This window comes from Protomyctophum parallelum (genome assembly GCF_964188405.1).
Source record: "Protomyctophum parallelum genome assembly, chromosome: 3".
In the NCBI taxonomy this organism is placed as follows: Eukaryota; Metazoa; Chordata; class Actinopteri; order Myctophiformes; family Myctophidae; genus Protomyctophum; species Protomyctophum parallelum.
Window position 1 is genome coordinate 52,757,227 of NC_139698.1, and position 20,979 is coordinate 52,778,205.

The window sequence follows — 20,979 nt, forward strand, 5'->3', positions numbered from 1 at the left end:
TGGGATCAACATGACCCGTCCCCGCTTCTCCTTCTCCAACCTTTCACTGCCATAAAAGGAAAGCGGTGGTGAGATGGCAGCCAAAACGACAGCCATGAAGCGACAGAACTTTATTCTCCTGTTAAAGGCCCTACATTATATCACTCAGAGCGAGTGACACCACACGAGAGAGATTTGCGGGACTGACGAAGTGTAACAGTTTCCTGCCGAGCGCTATAATGCATTTTGTAAAATCCCAGTCATTTTGTTGCCACATTATGTGAACATCATAGCCGTCATCTGTCTCATCAGTTTTGTGAATTTCTCTTCAATGCAACAGAGTTACTATAGGGGAAAGAAGTGGCAGAAGACCCCATAGAGATCTTAAAGTAAGCTACGGCTCAAGCAGGTTTCAAAGTGTGGGCCAATTGGAGAGGATTCCAATATTTGGGGCATGTCATTATACGTAAAATAAATTCTACTTTCACAATTGCGTGTCCACCCTAATAATTTGAGCCATATCAATTAAATGACTCAACACCTATAGGAGAGCAGATCACATTGCCACAGGTGGTATTTGAAACGGGGTGCATACTTAGTTTAGACTAGTCATTGGTTAGACATGGGTTAAGGTTAGGTTTACAGTAGGTGTAACGTTAGGTTTAGGGTGAGGGTTTGAGATAGGTTGTATTTGTAGGACTAATGACTGGTCTAACCAATGACTAGTCTAAACCAAAAACTGTTTAAACTATTAGTACTGCACCCTTTGAAACAGCCAGAGGGTGTTGCTGTTTGGGGTTCTTTGGAATGGTAAAGTTTGGTAGATACAGGAGAAGTGGAGAACCAGCCTTAGAGCGTTTGTACTTGAGATGAGATATAATAAATAAAATAAAATAAAAGCTGTCTCTCCTGAGAAAGGTGTGAGATGTGGAGATGAGAAAAATGTGAAAGTGTTTGTATGCATCTGTACCTGCTAGTTTATACAGTATGTATAGTCTCATAATATAGATATTCCACTGTTACTTTCTTAGCTTACGCATGTTTTATGATAAATGCTTTTTTGTGATGTATTCCCATGCTTTTGTTCTTGCTTATTGTAAGTCGCTCTGGATTAAGAGCGTCTGCTAAATGCCTAAATTGTAAATTGTACCTGCACTCTTTACTTCTGTAGACTGGCTTTCGATAACACTGTGATTAGGGATACACGTTACTGTAAAAGTAGATTTCTCTTGGATCAGTAATTTTAGCAGCATCTCGTTTCAAAATTATTTAGCATTTTGAATTGTCAAAAAAAAGAAATCTTCAGAAAATACACTGGCAAGAGCTGAAACACAAGCACCGAAACACTCTTTTTATTTATTTACTTGTCAGACATCTCCATCTGCAAATGAATGGTAAGACACTGTATCTGTAGCACTGGATGTATGCTCTGACAATCTGGAAAAATGTCAGAATATGAAATGTTCTTATTAAATTGTACTTGTACTTAATTGTCCAAGGGAGCCCAGGCGCAGAAAATTATAATAATTACTGGTGGTGTTTTACGGTATAACCCCTGAATTCCCTCTGGAAACTATGCACATAGCATGCATTGCACGTCACATTTCCCATTATTCCAATTTCACCATTAGGCCAACATGACTTTCTAATGGCTTTGTACAAGATTTAATTGTGACCTTTCATCTTAAGTGATGAAAGTGGAGGTTAATAAGACAATCGTATAGTCTGCCTGCCTGTGTTGGACACCATAATTGGAGGTTCTAAATGGGGGGGCCCCTCATCTGGTCGCCCGGGTGCATTCCGTTCACACCTCATTTACACCAGTGATTCTCAAGCCTTTCAAGTTCCGTTTTAGACCACAGAATGTGTTGATACAATTTGCTATATCTGAGACCCCAACCTACACTGTAAAACCCTTAACGGTCCAAAACCCTTATTTGGTTCCATTTGTGCAGTATACGTTCTGAGTTGCGGACCCAACAGGGTGCATTCTGGGGCTTCTGGTGGTCCCCATAGGCCCCCGTTGAGACTCACTGATCCATGCCACTGATGTGTGTGCTCAGCATACTTGACTTACTTACTTACTTATGCCTATCGCTCCTTTTCATGGAGCATATAGGCCGTTGACTATGGTTCGCCAGAGTCCTCTATCCTGGGCCTTCTTTTCCAGCTGTTTCCATTGTCAGTCCACACTGCTTGACGTCGGTCTCAACGTCCCTGCGCCAGGTGTTCTTCGGCCTCCCTCTCTTTCTTGTGCCTTGCGGGTTCCATCTAAGAGCTTGTCTTGTGATGCTGGTATTGGGCTTCCGAAGTGTGTGGCCGATCCATCCCCAACTTCTTCTCTTGATCTCCTCTTCCACTGGTGGTAGCCTCGCTCTCTCTGCCAGAGGTCATTATTGCTGATGGTACTTGCGTGCTTGCGTACTTGACAATGCATGACAAACTCTTGGTGGGAGATGTGACCAATCGGAACATCCTCTGGGAACATGCACAATATACCACAAAGATACACACTTCTTATTAACCGACAGTGATTCTAAGAACGTACTGCTTCTCACATTAAAATGACCGTACACTGAATACTATTAGCATTTTCAGTAGTAGTAGTAGTAGTAGTGGTAGTAAAGTATTTTGTGAATACAAAAATGCTGTTCTCAGAAGTCCCTCGTTGCAACTTACATTTCTTTAGGGCGGCCAACAAATGGTCATGTCTGGGCACAATCAAAACGACGGCTGTGGCACAAAATGTAATTTCAAACCCACTGTTTTTACACCTGTAAAACTGTGATGTGACAATAAAAAGGATTCTGATTCTGGGCACATACTTTGGTCGGTCGCTGGAAGAAGGATTGAGAACTTTTTGGCTGTTATCTTTTTCTCTGTGCCATGTTCTGACAATATGTCTTCACATACGGGCTGCGTGACACTCAGCTTCTGCAGCGAGGGTGAAGAACCAGCAGAACAAACACATTGTGCTCTCTGGGCTGATGTCGACTATCGTACAGGGAATAAAGGGAAGTAATGAAATGAGCCGTCTCTTGGCCGTGCTTGTGCATGTCGCCCCCTCTGTGAATTATACCCATTCTGACCTGAGATCAGATTCATACGAGGTTTCCACTGGACACACACTGGTCTGATTAACCCATTCTGACCTGAGATCAGATTCTAAAAAATGTCAGTCGTTCTTCGATTTTTCAAAAACAGCAGACCTACAAGCTCGTAGCGCGCCACTCGGTGGCGCGCTATGAGCTTGTAGATCTGCTATTTTTCAATAGCTAGAGCATAACATGATGCTGACACCAAAATGGGTTCCCGTTCAGAATGGGTTATACCCCCTCCCCCCTCCTCCCCCTGCTCTGTCCAATAGGCAGAAGGTTTCTAATGCTCTCAAAGTTCAAAGTCTCAAAGTTCTCAAACTTTTTCACCGCCAATTTGAAGTGGCGTATTTAGTTGTGGACCCCCATCTAAAACCAGGGACCTCCATGCAATATTTTGTTGTTATTTCTTAACCCATTCTGAACGGGCACCCATTTGGTGTTAGCATCATGTTATGCTTTAGCTATTGAAAAATAGCAGATCTACAAGCTCATATCGCGCCACCGAGTGGCGCGATACGAGCTTGTAGGTCTGCTATTTTTTGAAAAATCGAAGAACGGACTGACATTTTTTAGAATCTGATCTCAGGTCAGAATAGGTTCATCAGACCAGTGTGGTGTCCGGCGGAAACCTCGTATGAATCTGATCTCAGGTCAGAATGGGTTAATTTAGCTGGGGACCCCTCAAGGATCCCCGGGGTCATCTAATCTGGTAGACTGGACATGACCTGTGTGATATGGGATGGACTGTGTAAGTGGTGCATGTCAACACAGGGCATACTTGCAGTACAGTACAGTACAGTACAGTACAGTACAGTACAGTACAGTACAGTACAGTACAGTACAGTACAGTACAGTACAGTACAGTACAGTAACAGTACTTACCTGGCTCCAGCCCTGAATCACTAGCCACGCCCATTTAAAAAATCACACCCGTGTGAAGTGAGTGGTGCAACTCTCTGTGGGGGTCCCCAGAAGTTCCAGACCAGGGACAAACACGGCCAGCCAGCCAGCCAGCCAGAGACACACATAGCTGGAGGATATGAGTGGTTGCACCACTCAAAAATAATGTTCTGGATTAATGAAGTGAAACGGCATTCAGGCTGAGTGTCAGGCTAGTGCAGTGCAGTGCAGTACAGTACAGTACATGAGGCTTGTGCAGTGCTACAGTATAATATGGCCTGTGAGGAGCTGAGTAGATGTCCGTCAGAACACCAGGGACCAGTGTGCATATTGAGGGTAGGTATTTATGATCTGGGGGCCTAGCTGGTAGTGGAGCTTGCGCCCTGCTGTGTGATGAATCACAGAACAGATGCCCGCCAAAGGGCTTTTGCAGTAATTGACACCCACGTAAATGATAAAAAAAAGCAAACAAGAATAAATAACTGCAAAATAATCACAGTTTGAACCCTATCGTGTGTGTGTGTGTGTGTGTGTGTGTGGTGTGTGTGTGTGTGTGCGCGTGCGTGTGCATGTGTGTGTGTGTGCGCGTGTGAATGTGCGGTGTCGCGTGCGTAACAGAGATTGTATATTTGCTTTGCTGACAGCATGGCTGAGAGTCATTATCCATTTAATTGACCATATTCACATGCCAACCGTTTTGATCTTATATGGTTGGCTGCATATACCTCCCTGCCCCAAGTATGATCATGTGATACAGTATATGATCAATAAGAAAGACAGAGGGTGACTGAAGGACAGATGACAAGCACACAGATACATGCACACTCATGCACGCACACTCATGCACCCTTGCACGCACGCACACACACACACACACACGCACGCACGTGCACAGACTAGTAAATACATGTTCCATCAAAGTCAGCTCCTGCTATATTGATACCGGCAGAAATAATGAGGCTGTGAGTGTAAATACCCCCTGGGCCTTTTCCCAGTAGAGAAGACAGACAGACAGACAGAGCAGGGCATTCTGGGTAACGAACCATAAAAAAATGGATGCCTCATTGGCCAAAATGCAGTTCACTGGGGCCATGTGTCTCCAATGTAAGGAGGAAGGTACAAGCGGAGGTATGGAAAAGGCACTCTGCGTCGCTGCCTCTCAAATGACTACTGGTCAAACACAGCGCGTCTTTTTTCCGGGACTTATCAGTTCAATCCAAGGGAGCTTTATTGACACGAGGAAACAAACGTTTACATTGCCAAAGCAAGTGCCGCTGGGAAAGAGGGAGTCGCGCCTCCAATTGGCCTATACCGAACTTCCCCTTCTGTGATGCTTTGCAAAGATTCTCGGGGAAAGCTTGCCTCCATGTTGCCTCCTCTCGAGAGACACGCCCCCAGAGCCAAAGGAGGCGTCGACCTTTTTATGTCTATGATCAGGCCCCCTATGCAGAGCGGCTGGGAAACGGTAAAGCTGCCCTATACCCTACTGGCCAAAGCTGGAACTGTAGGCGGGGTACATGCATGAGCAAAAGAGCGTGCTGCATGGGGTTTAACCCATTCTGACCGGGCACCCATTTTGGTGTCGGCATCATGTTATGCTTTATCTATTGAAAAATAGCAGATCTACAAGCTCATATCGCGCCACCAAGTGGCGCGATACGAGCTTGTAGGTCTGCTATTTTTGAAAAATCGAAGACACTTTTAGAATCTGATCTCAGGTCAGAATGGGTTAATAATGAAACTGTCAGGATGTAATAGACATTTTTAGAATCTGATCTCAGGTCAGAATGGGTTAATAACACAGAACGATCGTTCATGAATCGATTCAGGTGCATTCATGGAGGTTTAGCACTTCCGCATAAGTAGAGCGGTCTTCCGGGTGGCTCAAATGCCAGTGAGCAACTTCCATTGAAATGAATAGCCGGGGTGGCGGGGCAGTCCACCCTACTCCATGGGGACACTGCATGTAGAGCAACACAGTGGGAGGTTAATGCCATAATGGCATTATTTATTTATGTTTGCTGAGTACCATTTGCTAAATAGAATTGAATCTGTGTCAATTACAACAATACATTGTTCCAATTATTTTTTTACCTCTTGAAAACATTTGTCTCTGTGTGTGTGTGTGTGTGTGTGTGTGTGTGTGTGTGTGTGTGTGTGTGTGTGTGTGTGTGTGTGTGTGTGTGTGTGTGTGTGTGTGTGTGTGTGCGTGCGTGCGTGCGTGCGTGAGTGTGTGCGTGCATGTAATGTGGGCAATATGGGATGTATGAATACACCGATTATCTCAAAAATGCAGCTTTGACTTGTATGCCTGGGATTCTATGCAGCACCAAAGCACTTTGTTTATGATGTGTGTGAGCAAACCCTGCCAGGGCTCAGGGCGGTTTCATTTTGTTTCCTTTTGAAAATGACCTTGTAGCTGCCAGCCATTAAATTGGAACTTGAAGCATGTGCAAAGAATGCATGCATCCAATATTTTCTATTTTTGCATATTTTTTTAAAGACGTTACTTTGTAGGTGAACTTTGGTGGAACCTTTGGTTGTATAGCTACGTGGCCATGACATTAATCCTTGTGGCGCGCTATATGAGCTTGTAGATCTGCTTATTTTGAAAGATCCTGAAAGTGTGCGCACATCTTTGAATATACGTGTATATATATATATATCCGCCAGAAGCAAAGATTTCAGTCAAAACATGTCTTTACATTTTAACCCATTCTGACCGGGCACCCATTTTGGTGTCAGCATCATGTTATGCTTTAGCTATTTAAAAATAGCAGATCTACAAGCTCATATCGCGCCACCGAGTGGCGCGATATGAGCTTGTAGGTCTGCTATTTTTTGAAAAATCGAAGAACGACTGACATTTTTAGAATCTGATCTCAGGTTAGAATGGGTCAATCAGACCAGTGTGTGTCCGGCGGAAACCTCGTATGAATCTGATCTCAGGTCAGAATGGGTTAAAGACATGTTTTGACTGAAATCTTTGCTTCTGGCGGATTCTGGCACAAAATATTTTTGAAATTGATATGCATGATGTTAATAGCAGCAGAGATCCATGGTAAAATCACTGTTCCAGTAGTTTATATAGTGGACAAGGCCTAAGTTGAACTCAGAGCAGAGCCACATACTGTAGAGTCTAAAATATGTCAGTCCTCAAATAACTTTGTTCAGTTTGTGGGGGGGGGGGGGGGGGGGGGGGGGTACAACTTCTTTTGAAGTATGCGGCAGGCTTAAACCTAACATCTTCTGACAAACTAAATGCATTTGTGCAAACTGGAGATATTAGCCAATGCTTTATGGAGCTGAGGAAATCTCCCAAATTCAGGCCAGAAATCGACCCATAAAGTAGTAGCATTATAATAATGGCAATAATAATCCAAATAGTGGACGTATTCTTTTTTATAATCTTCTCTCCTTACTCATACTTGAGCCACTGGTAAGATATATTCTCTCTCGCTCTCGCTCTCTCTCTCGCTCTCTCTCTCTCTCGCTCTCTCTCTCTCTCTCTCTCTCTCTCTCTCTCTCTCTCTCTCTCTCCCTCTAATTTAAATTTCTGCTTTGTCTTTTCTGAACCCTCTGGGTACGGTCTACCATTTCTACCATGTCTCTTTGGAATAGACTCCAATGTGCATTGTCTGCCTATTCTGCTACGTCTGTCTAGCCTTCTCTCTCTCTAGGGTTGAACATCTCCCCACATCTCTTTGGCTCAGTATTGCTATCGCTGTCTTTCTCTCTACTGTTTATATTTATATTTTTTTATCAAGCCTATTTCTGTTAATTGGCCTTGCAGTCAATGTTTCTCCTATTTCAATGTTTCCTACCAATTCAGGGGTTACCTCGCAATATTATTAGAGATAGGGATTATAGGGATATTGCAAGTGAGCTGTCTAGGAAGATCATTGCTCTTTCTGCTTCGGGTTTACGATAAATAGTTGTTTGAAGAAGTTGATAGTGTTGTCATCACATTTCATAAACAAAAGGAAGTTGGCTGTATTGTTAAGATACCAGATAACCAGACTCCTCAACGTCCTCCAAAAGCGAATTTTACAACCCATTTGTTTGTTTTGGTGGTTGATTGAGAAGTAATTGTTCTACAGTCCCATAGTACGTGTGTAAGAGATGTTTGTTGAGAGCGTGGATGGGAAATAAAATCGTACTCGGTGTACTCAGTCTAACCCATTCTGACCGGGCACCCATTTTAGTGTCAGCGTCATGTTATGCTTTAGCTATTGAAAAATAGCAGATCTACAAGCTCATATCGCGCCACCGAGTGGCGCGATACGAGCTTGTAGGTCTGCTATTTTTGAAAAATCGAAGAGCGACTGACATTTTTAGAATCTGATCTCAGGTCAGAATGGGTTCATCAGACCAGTGTGTGTCCGGCGGAAACCTCGTATGAATCTGATCTCAGGTCAGAATGGGCTAAAGAATGTGACTGAATAATTCCTTATATTTGTGCATTTCATTGAATTCTTTCTCCTCTCTCGTTTTTGTTTGTCTCCTAGATGTACAAGAAGAAGGTAATGGAGCTGGGAGAGAAGCTGCTGCCTGCCTTCAATACACCGACGGGGATACCACGAGGTGTTATCAACCTGGGGAGGTGAGCCTTGACACCATGCCAAACCCTCACCTCCAATCCCCTCATAGAACACAGTGTCAGCGTATGTGGTCAGAGACGTTAGTGATTAGCCCATTCTGACCTGAGATCAGATTCATACGAGGTTTCCGCCGGACAAACACTGGGTCTGATGAACCCATTCTGACCTGAGATCAGATTCTAAAAAATGTCAGTCGTTCATCGATTTTTCAAAAAATAGCAGACCTACAAGCTCGTATCGCGCCACTCGGTGGCGCGATATGAGCTTGTAGATCTGCTATTTTTAAATAGCTAAAGCACGACATGATGCTGACACCAAAATGGGTGCCCGGTCAGAATGGGTTAGAAAGAAGCCATGCCTGTGTTCGCAATATGTTCATCTTGGCAACACGTTGCCTCTTCGTCCTCGAGGGCCGGCCCCTGATGTAAGCAAACTGTGTTGGGTTTACTCGTTCAGTGTCTCAGCCACATGAAAGCTGAGTTTCGATGTTACAGGGAGGTCGTCAGGACGGGAACCCCTTTTGGTGTTTATAGCCGTTCAGGATGGCCGGGAACACCTTTTGGGGTTCTTGATATGTAGTACATTAGTAGCATAACATTTTTGTGATTTTTGAATTAGTATTTGAACATTTTCAGAAAACATAGTTCATGCAGGATCCACACCGTCAAAATGTCTGTGTCTGTTTGAGCAGTAGAAAGAAAAGAGGGGCAGGACAGATATTCTTGTATGATGCCGTTAAGCACTCAATTTCTTTTCAGATTTGACAATCCAACAAGGAATATTGCTTATAACCAATAAGTGTTGAGGGCATGAAGGAAAACAATACCTGTCAAAGTGATGAATGGTACAATAACAGAAGGCTACTACTCTGACATTCAAATCACCTCCTTCTAACTATACCCTCTGTGATGCCTCCTCATTGTAATGTACAAACATGGAGATATGCTCATTCCAACTAATAGTTATTTTCTCTTCTCTCCTGGCTATAAATTATTGATGTACTATAAATACTTTGACATGCAATCCACAATTCCTGCCTCTATCGGCTTGCATAGAAGCCTATCATACAAGCATCCGACAGCATGATGATATGTTGTCAATACCCGTCATTTAGTGTGAAATGTCCCCCGTTTTCACAGGGAGCTGGGTTTGCAAAAAGGTCTTTGTGAAGTCAGTGATGGAAATAAACCGTCTTCTTTCTCACTCGCCCTCTTTTCCCTTCTCATTTTGTTCATTTAAATCTTCTCAGAAGACTCACTGGCACCTCTACCATCCACCTGCTCACAATTAACCTGCCAGCTTAGCTGGACATCTGCTGGCAAATTTAATTACCCTATTCCTACAATTAATTCCCACAAAGTGGGCCTCCAGTACAGATGGGTGGGGAGGATCCGGGCCTCCCTGTTGTGTGGTAATAATGTGGGGTGTATGTATGCACAAAGCTTGTGTGCACGTGCAACTGAAAAACGTCCAGACAAAGGAACACACAGACGTTCTCTCGATGCCCTGCGTTTTACAACAGATGACTTTTGGAATCAGGTAGGCCGACACGGAGGTGTTGAGGCCCGTGAGGCGTGACCGAGTGAGCTGATAGTGCCCACACTGAGCAGCCCATGGCCTCGGGCATCGGTGTGTGTCTGCGGTGTAAAAGAACATTGTGAAATGTCTTTGGTGTCGGGTAGAAACCTCATATTTCCATATTTATACTTTTTATGTTTTTTTTTGTAATTTTTAATCCCTTACTACGTATTCGTACTATATCTGTAGCAGAAAAGTAGCAAAACGTTTATGATACGAAACTCACAGCGCATTGTCTGTGATGCAACGTGTTGTGAGATCCGCAATTGTTTGCTATTTTGGAACACATATTTTGAAAGTGAAAATGTTTTAGCACGTCTGGTGGGTTTCGTCAATAATGAACCAAAAATATTAACAAGAGGTTGTGACTAAATAATAACCACATTGGATCCATTATCTGAAAAGTGACAGTTCTGGACATACAATACAAGGTTTCTGCCTGACAACAATGATTTAACCCATTCTGACCGGGCACCCATTTTGGTGTCAGCATCGTGTTATGCTTTAGCTATTGAAAAATAGCAGATCTACAAGCTCATATCGCGCCACCGAGTGGCGCGATACGAGCTTGTAGGTCTGCTATTTTTTTTTAAATCGAAGAGCGACTGACATTTTTAGAATCTGATCTCAGGTCAGAATGGGTTAATCAGACCAGTGTGTGTCCCAGTGGAAACCTCGTATGAATCTGATCTCAGGTCAGAATGGGATAAAAGTCCATTTGGGCCCTCAGTCATCTGTGTTTGTATTCTGTTAGCCCTGACAGTAGCGACAGCTGCTGTCATGAGCGGCAGTAGCTCAAGAGTTAGACCGGAAGGTAGCCAGTTTGACCCCTCAGTTTCTCCTGGACTGTGTCGGAAGTGTCCTTGAGCGAGATTCTGAACCGATTCACCGCATTCACCGTTTACTCCCTAGAGCTGCTGGGGACGGTATGCTGCCTGATACTATAAGTGCTGCCTCAGCATAAAATACCTCCCCAAGCCAGCCAGTAGTGTATGCGTATTTGTGGTTTGTGGTGCAAAAAATATCCTTTTTAATATATCAATGTCTCAGAAATGTCTCAATATAACAACGGGCCGATCGATACCACTCGGATGAATGTGCATTCATATGATTTACAAACTCTTTAATTCCCCATGTGTCCCCAATGTCCCCCCCACCCCTGCCCCCGCCACCGCATACTTTCCCTCTGCTTACTTACATCCCTCATCTTAAAAAAAACATTAGGACCTGAGGCAGATTCTGGCGCCCTGGCTCGCAAGGGTGATGGCAGTTTAGAGACCAGGATTACTGCATGTTTTTAGTGAGAGTACTATCTACCCTAGGGGACACGGGGAGAACATGCAAAAGGCCCTTTTACCAGCCACACCCAGGGTATGGGCACTGATGACACGGAGGAGAGAACATGCCCCAAGCGCCCGCAGGCCACCCGCAGTTAGCTAACATCAGCTGAACTGAGGAAATTAAATATATTGCGGGCCTTAGTTGAATCGGAATAAGTGTTTGAAGCTGCAATTCCAAATAGCCAAAACTTAAAATATATCATTATGCTCTGGACAGGTGTGCCTAATGCCCTTTACAGCTCTCTGCAGATGTATAGATGGTTATCGATCGCCATCTTAAAAAGCAAGTACGCCTCTCGGCCAAGTCTGCTCAGCTCTACCACTCTTACAATATGCAGTGGCTTGAGTACTGACTGCATGAGTATAGCGTCTTCCCCATGCAGCTGTGGCACACACTGCAGACAGTGTGATGAACAATGCAATATGTGTGTGAGTTGTCCCTATATAAGCAGCCTGCATGGATCAAGTGGATGAACTGTTGGACTGTCGGTGGGAGGCAGTCTACAATAGATTTCTACAAGTAATATTGTATAGTGTCTTAGTTAGGAAGTCAGAAAGTACTGTAAAACATTTCCCTCTCTAGTAGCCATGTGACATACAGTACTGTACCACGACAATGCACTGTAACAAGTTGAGTCACTCTGACAGTATGTCAAGGGTTTGCCCCTGCCGACTCTGAATTTTAGAGCACTTATCTCACCATAGTATACGCGCTGTCATTCATTTGCATAGAATTCTGCAGGTGTCAAACCTGTTGCTTTTTTGTAACCACTCTAACCACTGTGGCTATCAACATAACATCCCTTATATTTTTTCATGAGAAATTATGCCTACAAAATTGTGTGTGCGTGCGCGCGTGTGTGCGTGGTGCGTGCGTGCCTGCGTGAGTGTGTATATGTTGATGATACTCACTTGGTGTGGTGTGGTTTCTGTTGCAGTGGCACCAGTTGGAGTTGGGGATGGGCGTCCGCTGGGAGCAGCATCCTGGCAGAGTTTGGCACCCTTCACCTTGAGTTTGTACACCTGTCCGAGCTCACTGGCAACCCCATATACACAGAAAAGGTGAGCCACGATGACCGTATTAAATGCAGCATATTCTGGTAACTGTAACTATGAAACCGCCTTGCTGAATGTTTAAGGATGCATTGCATTGAGAGCTATTGATTTGATTGTGTTGAACATCAGTTGTCACTGTGCACTGTATATGTATTATGTGTGTATCTTTTACCAATTTACTGCATGTGATGCTTTTGTTTTCAGCCCCGAGGAAGTGATACGATAAAAATCTAATGATGAAATCTGACACTCATGTTCTATGGTTTCCCCCTGTGGTGTTTCTGTAGGTGATGAACATCCGAAAGGTGCTGAATAAGATTGAAAAGCCCCATGGTCTCTACCCCAATTTCCTCAGTCCAGTCAGTGGCAACTGGGTCCAGCGTAAGTACAGAAATATGTTTGTTGTATATGCACACCTTGTCTGTGCTGGAAAAGGACAGTCGAGACCCTACAGTACATCAGTGTAGCGGTGTGGTCAGCCACTTGACCCATGCGGGCAGTGGCGCAACTCTCACCAAATGCTAGGGGGGGATGGAGAGTGGCGCCGCATCGCCGAAAAATCTGTCCCCCCCCATCCCCCTAGGGGAGGGGGTATATCTGGTATATCTCTTCAAATGGGTGGTTTGGGAACCACTGTACTAGAGGCGAAAGTATATCCATGCATCTCCTGATCTAGTCAATACACGGGTTACGCGTAAACAAGAAAACGTCAAAAACAGTGCGTGACACCAAAAGTGGTGTCCTATTGAATCCTGTTCCTGTATTATTAGAATCATTACGCAATCACCACAGAGTGCAAAGCACAATGGGTCACTGATGGCGGTGTAACAACTTCCAAGAGCGAGCGAACGCTCCAAACCATTTTGGGATTTACACGGGGGTGGACCAAATACATCCTTCAAAACATATCGCGTTTATGAACGCAGGATTTCAAAAGTATTACTCCTAAGATCACTTTGGCGGGGACAAATGTGTACGTTGGCAGGGGCCCTATCCCCCCCCATCCCCCACCCAGTTGCGCCCCGTGGGTCAGGATCACAAGAGCAGCCTGTTACCTTATGAAGCACTGCTTACGTTTCCCATGTTCTTGTCTCCCATTTATGAAATCCTGCAGTGACTTCAGCACTCAATGGCAGACCTTGAGCCAAACTTTTCCAACTTTTTGTAGAAGAAGCCCCCCATCCCCCCCCCCCCCCCCCCCACAAGTCTTCCAGCCATCTGTCCATTCATTTTCATTTTTAATAGCAAGATTATAGTGACTGCAGTATGAGGGTTATTAAAATGATAATGAATCCAATTACCTGGGGAAATTGAATCTTCCATTTTCACCTGAAAGGAGGCGAGAGAACAGGCTCTGGCAATGCTAATCTAAGTGATTATGGGAGCTAATTGTTGTCGTAGGTGACTGTGTACTGAAGCAGATAAATAACAGAGAGGAGGGAAACAAAGAAAGTATCGGCAAACTGCAGATTTTTTTTTTTATCATCAGCGATGGACACAAAGCATTCGCTCCAAAGCTCTCCGTCTTTCTATCTGCCTTTGCGAAGGACAAACATAAAGTTCCCTCTGATAACCTTGCAGGGGGAGTGTGTCAAACTGTCAATGTATGTAGTGAATTGTTGTGATGTGAATGCGTTGCGTGTGGGTGGATGGCCATGTGCACACCTCCACTGCAATATCATATTCAGCTTGTTGAAGTGGAATCCAGTCTGACACCGAGGAGGAGGAGGAGGAGATCAACGCCCACCGGCCTTGTTTTTCGATTGAGCGTGTTATGTAATATGGATTTTGCACAAACTTCCAAACTGTTTTCAGACTGCCACCTCTGTATTGAAAGAGCGTGGGTTTGCAAAGCAATATGTACACATGAACAGAACAGGTTATCCAGTAGTGTCAAGACAATGAAGACGGCAAGAACCAAGGATATGCCATTGTACAGTGTATACGACATTGCTCTTGCCTCTTACAGAGAATCTACTTCATACATGCACGTCCAATAGGTACGTGCAGCGAGGAGACAGGGCATGTCCTTCTCCCCCATAGAGATGCATGTTAACCCATTCTGACCTGAGATCAGATTCATACGAGGTTTCCGCCGGACACACACTGGTCTGATGAACCCATTCTGACCTGAGATCAGATTCTAAAAATGTCAGTCGCTCTTCGATTTAAAAAAAATAGCAGACCTACAAGCTCGTATCGCGCCACTCGGTGGCGCGATATGAGCTTGTAGATCTGCTATTTTTAAATAGCTAAAGCATGACATGATGCCGACACCAAAATGGGTGCCCGGTCAGAATGGGTTAAATGACGGGATTTTCTCATATAAATAATCGATCATTTCAGTAGCAAGAGCATCAAAATGTCTTCTAAATTTAGTCTACCAGGCCTGCAGTAGGCTATGCACTGAACAAAATTTGCATGACATTATTTAAATAAACTAGAAATACGAGGAAATGACAGAGGGAGAAATCAACTTTGAACAACTACCCCAACAGGAGTTTTCATGTTGCACAGTAAAGACTACGGTCAATAGTATTATTGCCATCACCTGCAGTGGGTCTGGCGTGTAACATTTCCTGACGTTAAGCCGTGTATATGTTCAACAACACAGCCTATATGCAACATAACATTGACAGCTATATGAGGTGGCGAAAGCTTGACCTGCATAGCAACAGTTGCTAAACTATTTGGATTAATTGGCATTGGACAATCGCTTTTTGGGGTGGGATTTAGCGAAGGGCTAATTCTTTCATGGAATTTGGATGGCTGGCATTCAATGCTCTTTAACCATTGAAGGAAATAAACTGCTAGCCATCTTGATGATGGAACAGTGTGCAGCACTAGTTAATTAAGCATCCAGCATTTTATGATAGTGTTTGGTTTTAACCACTGCCCACACCGCCCCCCTTTTCCCTTCCTATAGATCACGTTTCCATCGGAGGCCTGGGGGACAGCTTCTACGAGTATCTGATCAAATCCTATCTGATGTCAGACAAGACGGACGAGGAGGCTAAGAAGATGTACTACAGTGCACTGGAGGTATAGGCAAACTGTAATCTTATATTGTACACAGAGACAGGCTGCTCTTACTGCCGGGGGAAGGACAGAATCCTAGTGGATGGAGTTCAGTAGAAATTAGCCATGAAATTTAACATGTAAACATATACTATTTGGTGGACGCTGTCATCTGACGTGCATTACAGAACCGTTGGTTCATTTTTATGAATCTGCTCACATGCACTGGCCCCAGTGCATGTGAGCAGATTGTTGGGAGAAGACCAACCTCTCAGGCCAGAGAGGTTCCTGGGAGTCTGAGCCATATTTGCTTTGTAACTAGTAGACAGTAGGGCATTAAGTAACTAGTCGACTATTCCACTAGTCGACATTGTTGGTACTAGTTGACTAGTTGATAAGAAAGAACAAATCAAGAGCAAGATCAGGTAGATTATAGTTACCAATGTACATAGTTTTTAAATATTTTCAAATATTTATATATTTTTTATATATATTTTTCGAGTGGTGCAACCACTCCAAGGAACAGCAATGTCCGTCCTAACCTATGTGACTATGTTTACAGTACCAGTAGGGGCAAAAGTGGCGCTGTTGTGTCAGAAACAGAGAGAGAGAGAGATAGTGTTGCACTGTTGCCTGCTAATTACAGAGAGAGAGAGGGAGAGGGAGAGAGAGAGAGAGAGAGAGAGGTAGGGGCGGCGGTGGCTCAGGGGTAGAGTGCCTGGATGGTAATCGTAAGGTTGCCAGTTCGAACCCGGGCTCCCCCAGAGTTACTGTCGAAGTGTCCTTGAGCAAGACACTGAACCCCTAATTGCTCCCGATGTGCTAGTTGGTGCCTTGCATGGTTTCCGCTGCCATCGGTGTATGAATGTGTGTGTGAATGGGTGAATGTAATGTAACCTGACGCTGCCAGATGAGGGCGGTATTGGGTAACCATTTATCCCAACACAGCATTCATCTGGGATCTCTCAGACAGTTGAGCTGACAAAAATCCGTTCCGTACCGGACCAATCAGCGTGAGCTAAGGGCGGGACATGGGCGAAACCGGATGTGAAGCTATATAGACACGTCAATATGATTGGTTGTGTTTGCACGCCCACACGGTGATAGACAGACGGTCCCATCCAATCATCTACCAAGTATCTTGAAAAAAAGGAACAGCCCCGTCATCGAATTTGCTTCCGCGATCCCAGATCCCAATAAGCTGTGTAGCAAGCTTCTTGGATCTGGCAGCGTCAGGTTAAATGTAATGCACAATCTCTGTAAAGCGCCTTGGATAAAGGCGCTATATAAATGCACCATTTACCATTTACCATGCACAGTTAAAGCATGTGTATCTGAGTGCAGATGTTCAAAGTGGCTATTACCCTCCCCCACACACGCACAAACAACCCATAACTATTAATGGTATTCCCTTTGTCCTCATCGTAGGGTCAAGCCAGAGAGGCAAAAGTACTAATTACAGTCATTACCTAATGCCCTGTAACATGGTGTTTAAAATGATAATGACCATGGGCGTTCTATACTACAGGCTTTGCTGGAGATATGAGGCAAGTCAGGAAAACGTAAAGCAATCTGATCGGTCACCGAGTCGCTGTTAGTTCTTGCAAGTGGGCTTGGTGTGTAATTGCTTAACCCATTCTGACCTGAGATCAGATTAATACGAGGTTTACGCCGGACACACACTGGTCTGATGAACCCATTCTGACCTGAGATCAGATTCTAAAAATGTCAGTCGTTCTTCGATTTTTCAAAAAATAGCAGACCTACAAGCTCGTATCGCGCCACTCGGTGGCGCGATATGAGCTTGTAGATCTGCTATTTTTCAATAGCTAAAGCATAACATGATGCCAACACCAAAATGGGTGCCCGGTCAGAATTGCTTAAAGACATACTACATGTGCTGTATGTACAGGGATCCCAGGTGTAAGCACAGGACAATCTGGTATTCAAATCAAGTTAGATTGCTAGGTAATTAGAACACTGTGTTGGATGGACACTTTCCAATTATTCTGCAACATGATTATTGCAGATAACAGCTAACAAGGATGAAATTCATTGGTGTCAGGCCTCAAGGAATGCATGAATGGAACATGTTCATTAGCGTTCATTCTGTAGATCATTGTTATAATTGCTTGTCTGCTCCTCATGTGTTGAGATGTTTTATTTTATTGTTTTAACCGCTGTGCCAATCCACAGGAACAGTTTGTCAGTAAACGGCAGTATGAAATCCCATGCTTCCATGTTGAGTAGTAATTCCTAAAAAACAATTGTGGCCAGTTGCATAAAACCCACTGAGGTTGCTCTTAAATTTGCAGCTAAGTATGCCTTAAATTTGCAGCTAAGTATGCCTTAAAACAGTGTATAAAATCATCATAGGGATTTCCTTAGGATGTTTGAAGGGGAAACTCTTTGATCTCTAATGTTTGCCATACTTACTTCTGTCTCCCCTTATGAGACCAATCTCTAAAAGGCCCACTGGAAATCACATTTTTTGTTTGGTTACTTTCTTACCCATGACAAGTCTGGTAGTTTCTTACTCTCGGCATATTGTATCTCTAAAGCATTCATATAGTGTTTTACAACTCAAATCTGTCTTCACGTTCAGACACTTGCTGAGTCTAGGTTTGACACAGGCCACGCAACTTGGACATGTTGTGACGTCATATGCCGAATCAGAGCCTCACTAAATGCATTTAAAGGAGAATTACATACTAAAAGGCTTTCTTACCTTTCTTTGTAGTTGTTACGTCCCCACCAAAGAGGTCCAGGTGTTATTTTGTGCAAAAGCTCCTTATTGGCTATTTCCCCTACCATAAGCCCTAAATGAATTGCATTGAATTGAATGGGAATTGCTTATTTCCATCGCTCAAAATTATAATTTATTTGAATATATCCTCTCTTCATAATGTAAATAATATCCCAAGCGGCACACTTTACTACTTCTTTCGATGGAAATAAGCGAACTAGCATAACACCCCATAGCCCCATTCAATGCAATGCAATTCATTGAGGGCTTATGGTAGGGAAAATAGCCAATAAGGAGTTTTTGCACCAAAAAACACCTGGACCTCTTTGGTGGGGACGTAACAACTACAAAGAAAGGTAAGAAAGATAAGAAAGCATTCTAGCATGGAATTCTCCTTTAACCCATTCTGAACGGGCACCCATTTTGGTGTTGGCATCATGTTATGCTTTAGCTATTTAAAAATAGCAGATCTACAAGCTCATATCGCGCCACCGAGTGGCGCGATACGAGCTTGTAGGTCTGCTATTTTTTGAAAAATCGAAGAACGACTGACATTTTTAGATACAAAACCTCTATGAGGATGTGAATGGGTTATGTTTTCAGGAGTATCAATTGTATAAATGTGGAATATAAAAAGAGGGCAAACAGAGAAAATATGAAGGCGCTAGAAATGTCCTTTAGGGAGGTTTTTGTAGGGAGAATAATACTTGATACAGTATATTTATTGAACGGGGGGCGGTTTTCCTGTGGTATTAAACCACACTATAGTGGATTTGAGGATAAGAGTTAAAAAGTGCAATAGAAGAATGGGAGGAGATACCGAGACATATTCTTCTAAATCTCTACAGAACTTGAACAGGATCTTAAACGATAAACTAGTTTATTGGCTTTCCTTTTCTTTTTGTATTCTCTTTGTTGTCCATTTGGCAGAAGCTACTGTAACTGCACTGACAACAATGCTACCACTTTCACTTTTAAAAGATGATGATGTGAGTGAAGAATAACGTTTTGCCAAAGCCAATTAAATGTAACCAACTACTGTACCAAGCCTTAGTCTACTCTAAACATTTAGTTAATGATACAACTTGTCTTAAAGGCTAAGGGAAACATTAAGGACAACCTCAAGTTTGAAACTTAAGGAAGTGTATGCACTTGTGTTCTTGAAAGTGTGCCCTTCAAAAAGTTGTAGTGAAAGATTTGTCTGAAGAGACAGGCGCAACACGTTTTGCTTCTAAACGTCAGCGTTGTTTTTGCCATTGATACTGTCAATCATAACTCTCTCTTTAAATGCAAAATAGGGTAGTAGCCAAACACAATGAGGGTGAGAGACAGAGAACGGGAGAAAGAGAATAATGTTGAGTCATTGGGAATGAGTAATCGATCCCGAGAGATGTCCTTCTCTGTTCTTTCCTCTAAAGGGAAAAGAAGGTAAACAGTGGGTGAGCACAAAGCAAAGGTCTGGCGGGAGAGACATGCACAAGACTCAACTCACAAAATCAATATGCACTTTTCAGAAAAGATGTTCTTGTTCAGTTCTTCTTTGCATTCATTTATTTTCAAAGGGTTTGAACTATATAGAGCTCCCTTTCCCAGGATATAGGAATCTTAATGGTGCCTGACTTCAATTGAGCTCAGCTATACACATTAATTATTTCATACCTAGATCCAGAGGATTCCAGACAAAGCAAAAGTGGCATGTGAGGATAATCTTCTATGTGCATAGGCGTTGTACAATGTACAGTATGAACATATACAGTTCTTACGCTGCATACAGTACGTTAAGGTAGATCATAGTACTGTAAAGACCCTTGGGAGCACTCAGTGAATTGTGCTCCCATTTATTTTTATTGTACACTTACTGTTCTGAGTTCTGTCCATGTGTATGCATACTGTAAATATAAATTAGTACCCGTGCGTATCCGACCGAGGGCAGGGATACTGTATCATACCAAGGAATTCAAGGAATGACTTGCTTTTCCTGAGGTCGGATAATGAAAACGCTGAGTGATAATGTATCACATACAGAACTTTATTTATTCACAGAGACAACAAGAAAATTGATTTTGAATTTGAAGTTTGAGTTCACCCACTAAGTTCTGTGGGACTTTTGGGGCAATTTCTTGAACTGGGAACTTGAGGTTCCTGCAGTTCGATCCCGGACTCCCCCAGAGTTAGTGTCTTAAGTGTCCATGAGCAATGAATCCCTAATTGCTCCAGATGTGCAGGTTGGTGCCTTGCATGGTTTCCTCCACCACGGAGGTGGAGGAATGGGTGAATGTAATGCATCTATGTAAAGTGCTTTGGATAAAAGCCCTATATAAATGCACCATTTACCCCTCTACCAAAGCTCTTTGGCGAAAACCACCGATCTACAAACTGTTCCCCTATTTTTGATGAATGTTCGCCTGTTATGGCATGGCCAGATTATGGAATTTGTGGTTCCAGTGGTTAAGAAAATGTAAAAAAATGTACTGTACTTCCCCTTTTTGCAGTAAACACAGCCCCAGGTGGCTTAAAACAATGAAGATAATGTTGCCAGCCTCGCCATTCTGTGAAATGTCAAAGGTTTTCTGCTCGTTTGCTTCCTTTGTGCCTGGATAAACTCCAGTGTCTCCCCAAACATGAATTCTACTAAACTATAAGCAACCGTTTTTCCCCACGTG

At 43.4% G+C, this 20,979-nt stretch overlaps 1 protein-coding gene across 2 annotated transcripts in view; it reads left to right on the top strand.

Moving 5' to 3' along the window:
- LOC310856200 (mannosyl-oligosaccharide 1,2-alpha-mannosidase IA) overlaps window positions 1-20,979 on the top strand; it is a 257,601-nt gene that overhangs the window by 225,159 nt on the left and 11,463 nt on the right. Inside the window, exons 5-8 of one of the 2 annotated variants that reach the window (XM_083761470.1) lie at window positions 8,486-8,580; window positions 12,435-12,558; window positions 12,840-12,933; window positions 15,479-15,594. In XM_083761470.1, the coding sequence (XP_083617596.1) occupies window positions 8,486-8,580; window positions 12,435-12,558; window positions 12,840-12,933; window positions 15,479-15,594 (429 nt within the window). Of the gene's footprint in view, window positions 1-8,485; window positions 8,581-12,430; window positions 12,559-12,839; window positions 12,934-15,478; window positions 15,595-20,979 lie in introns of both variants that reach the window. The other variant, XM_083761469.1, reaches the window with a different exon arrangement.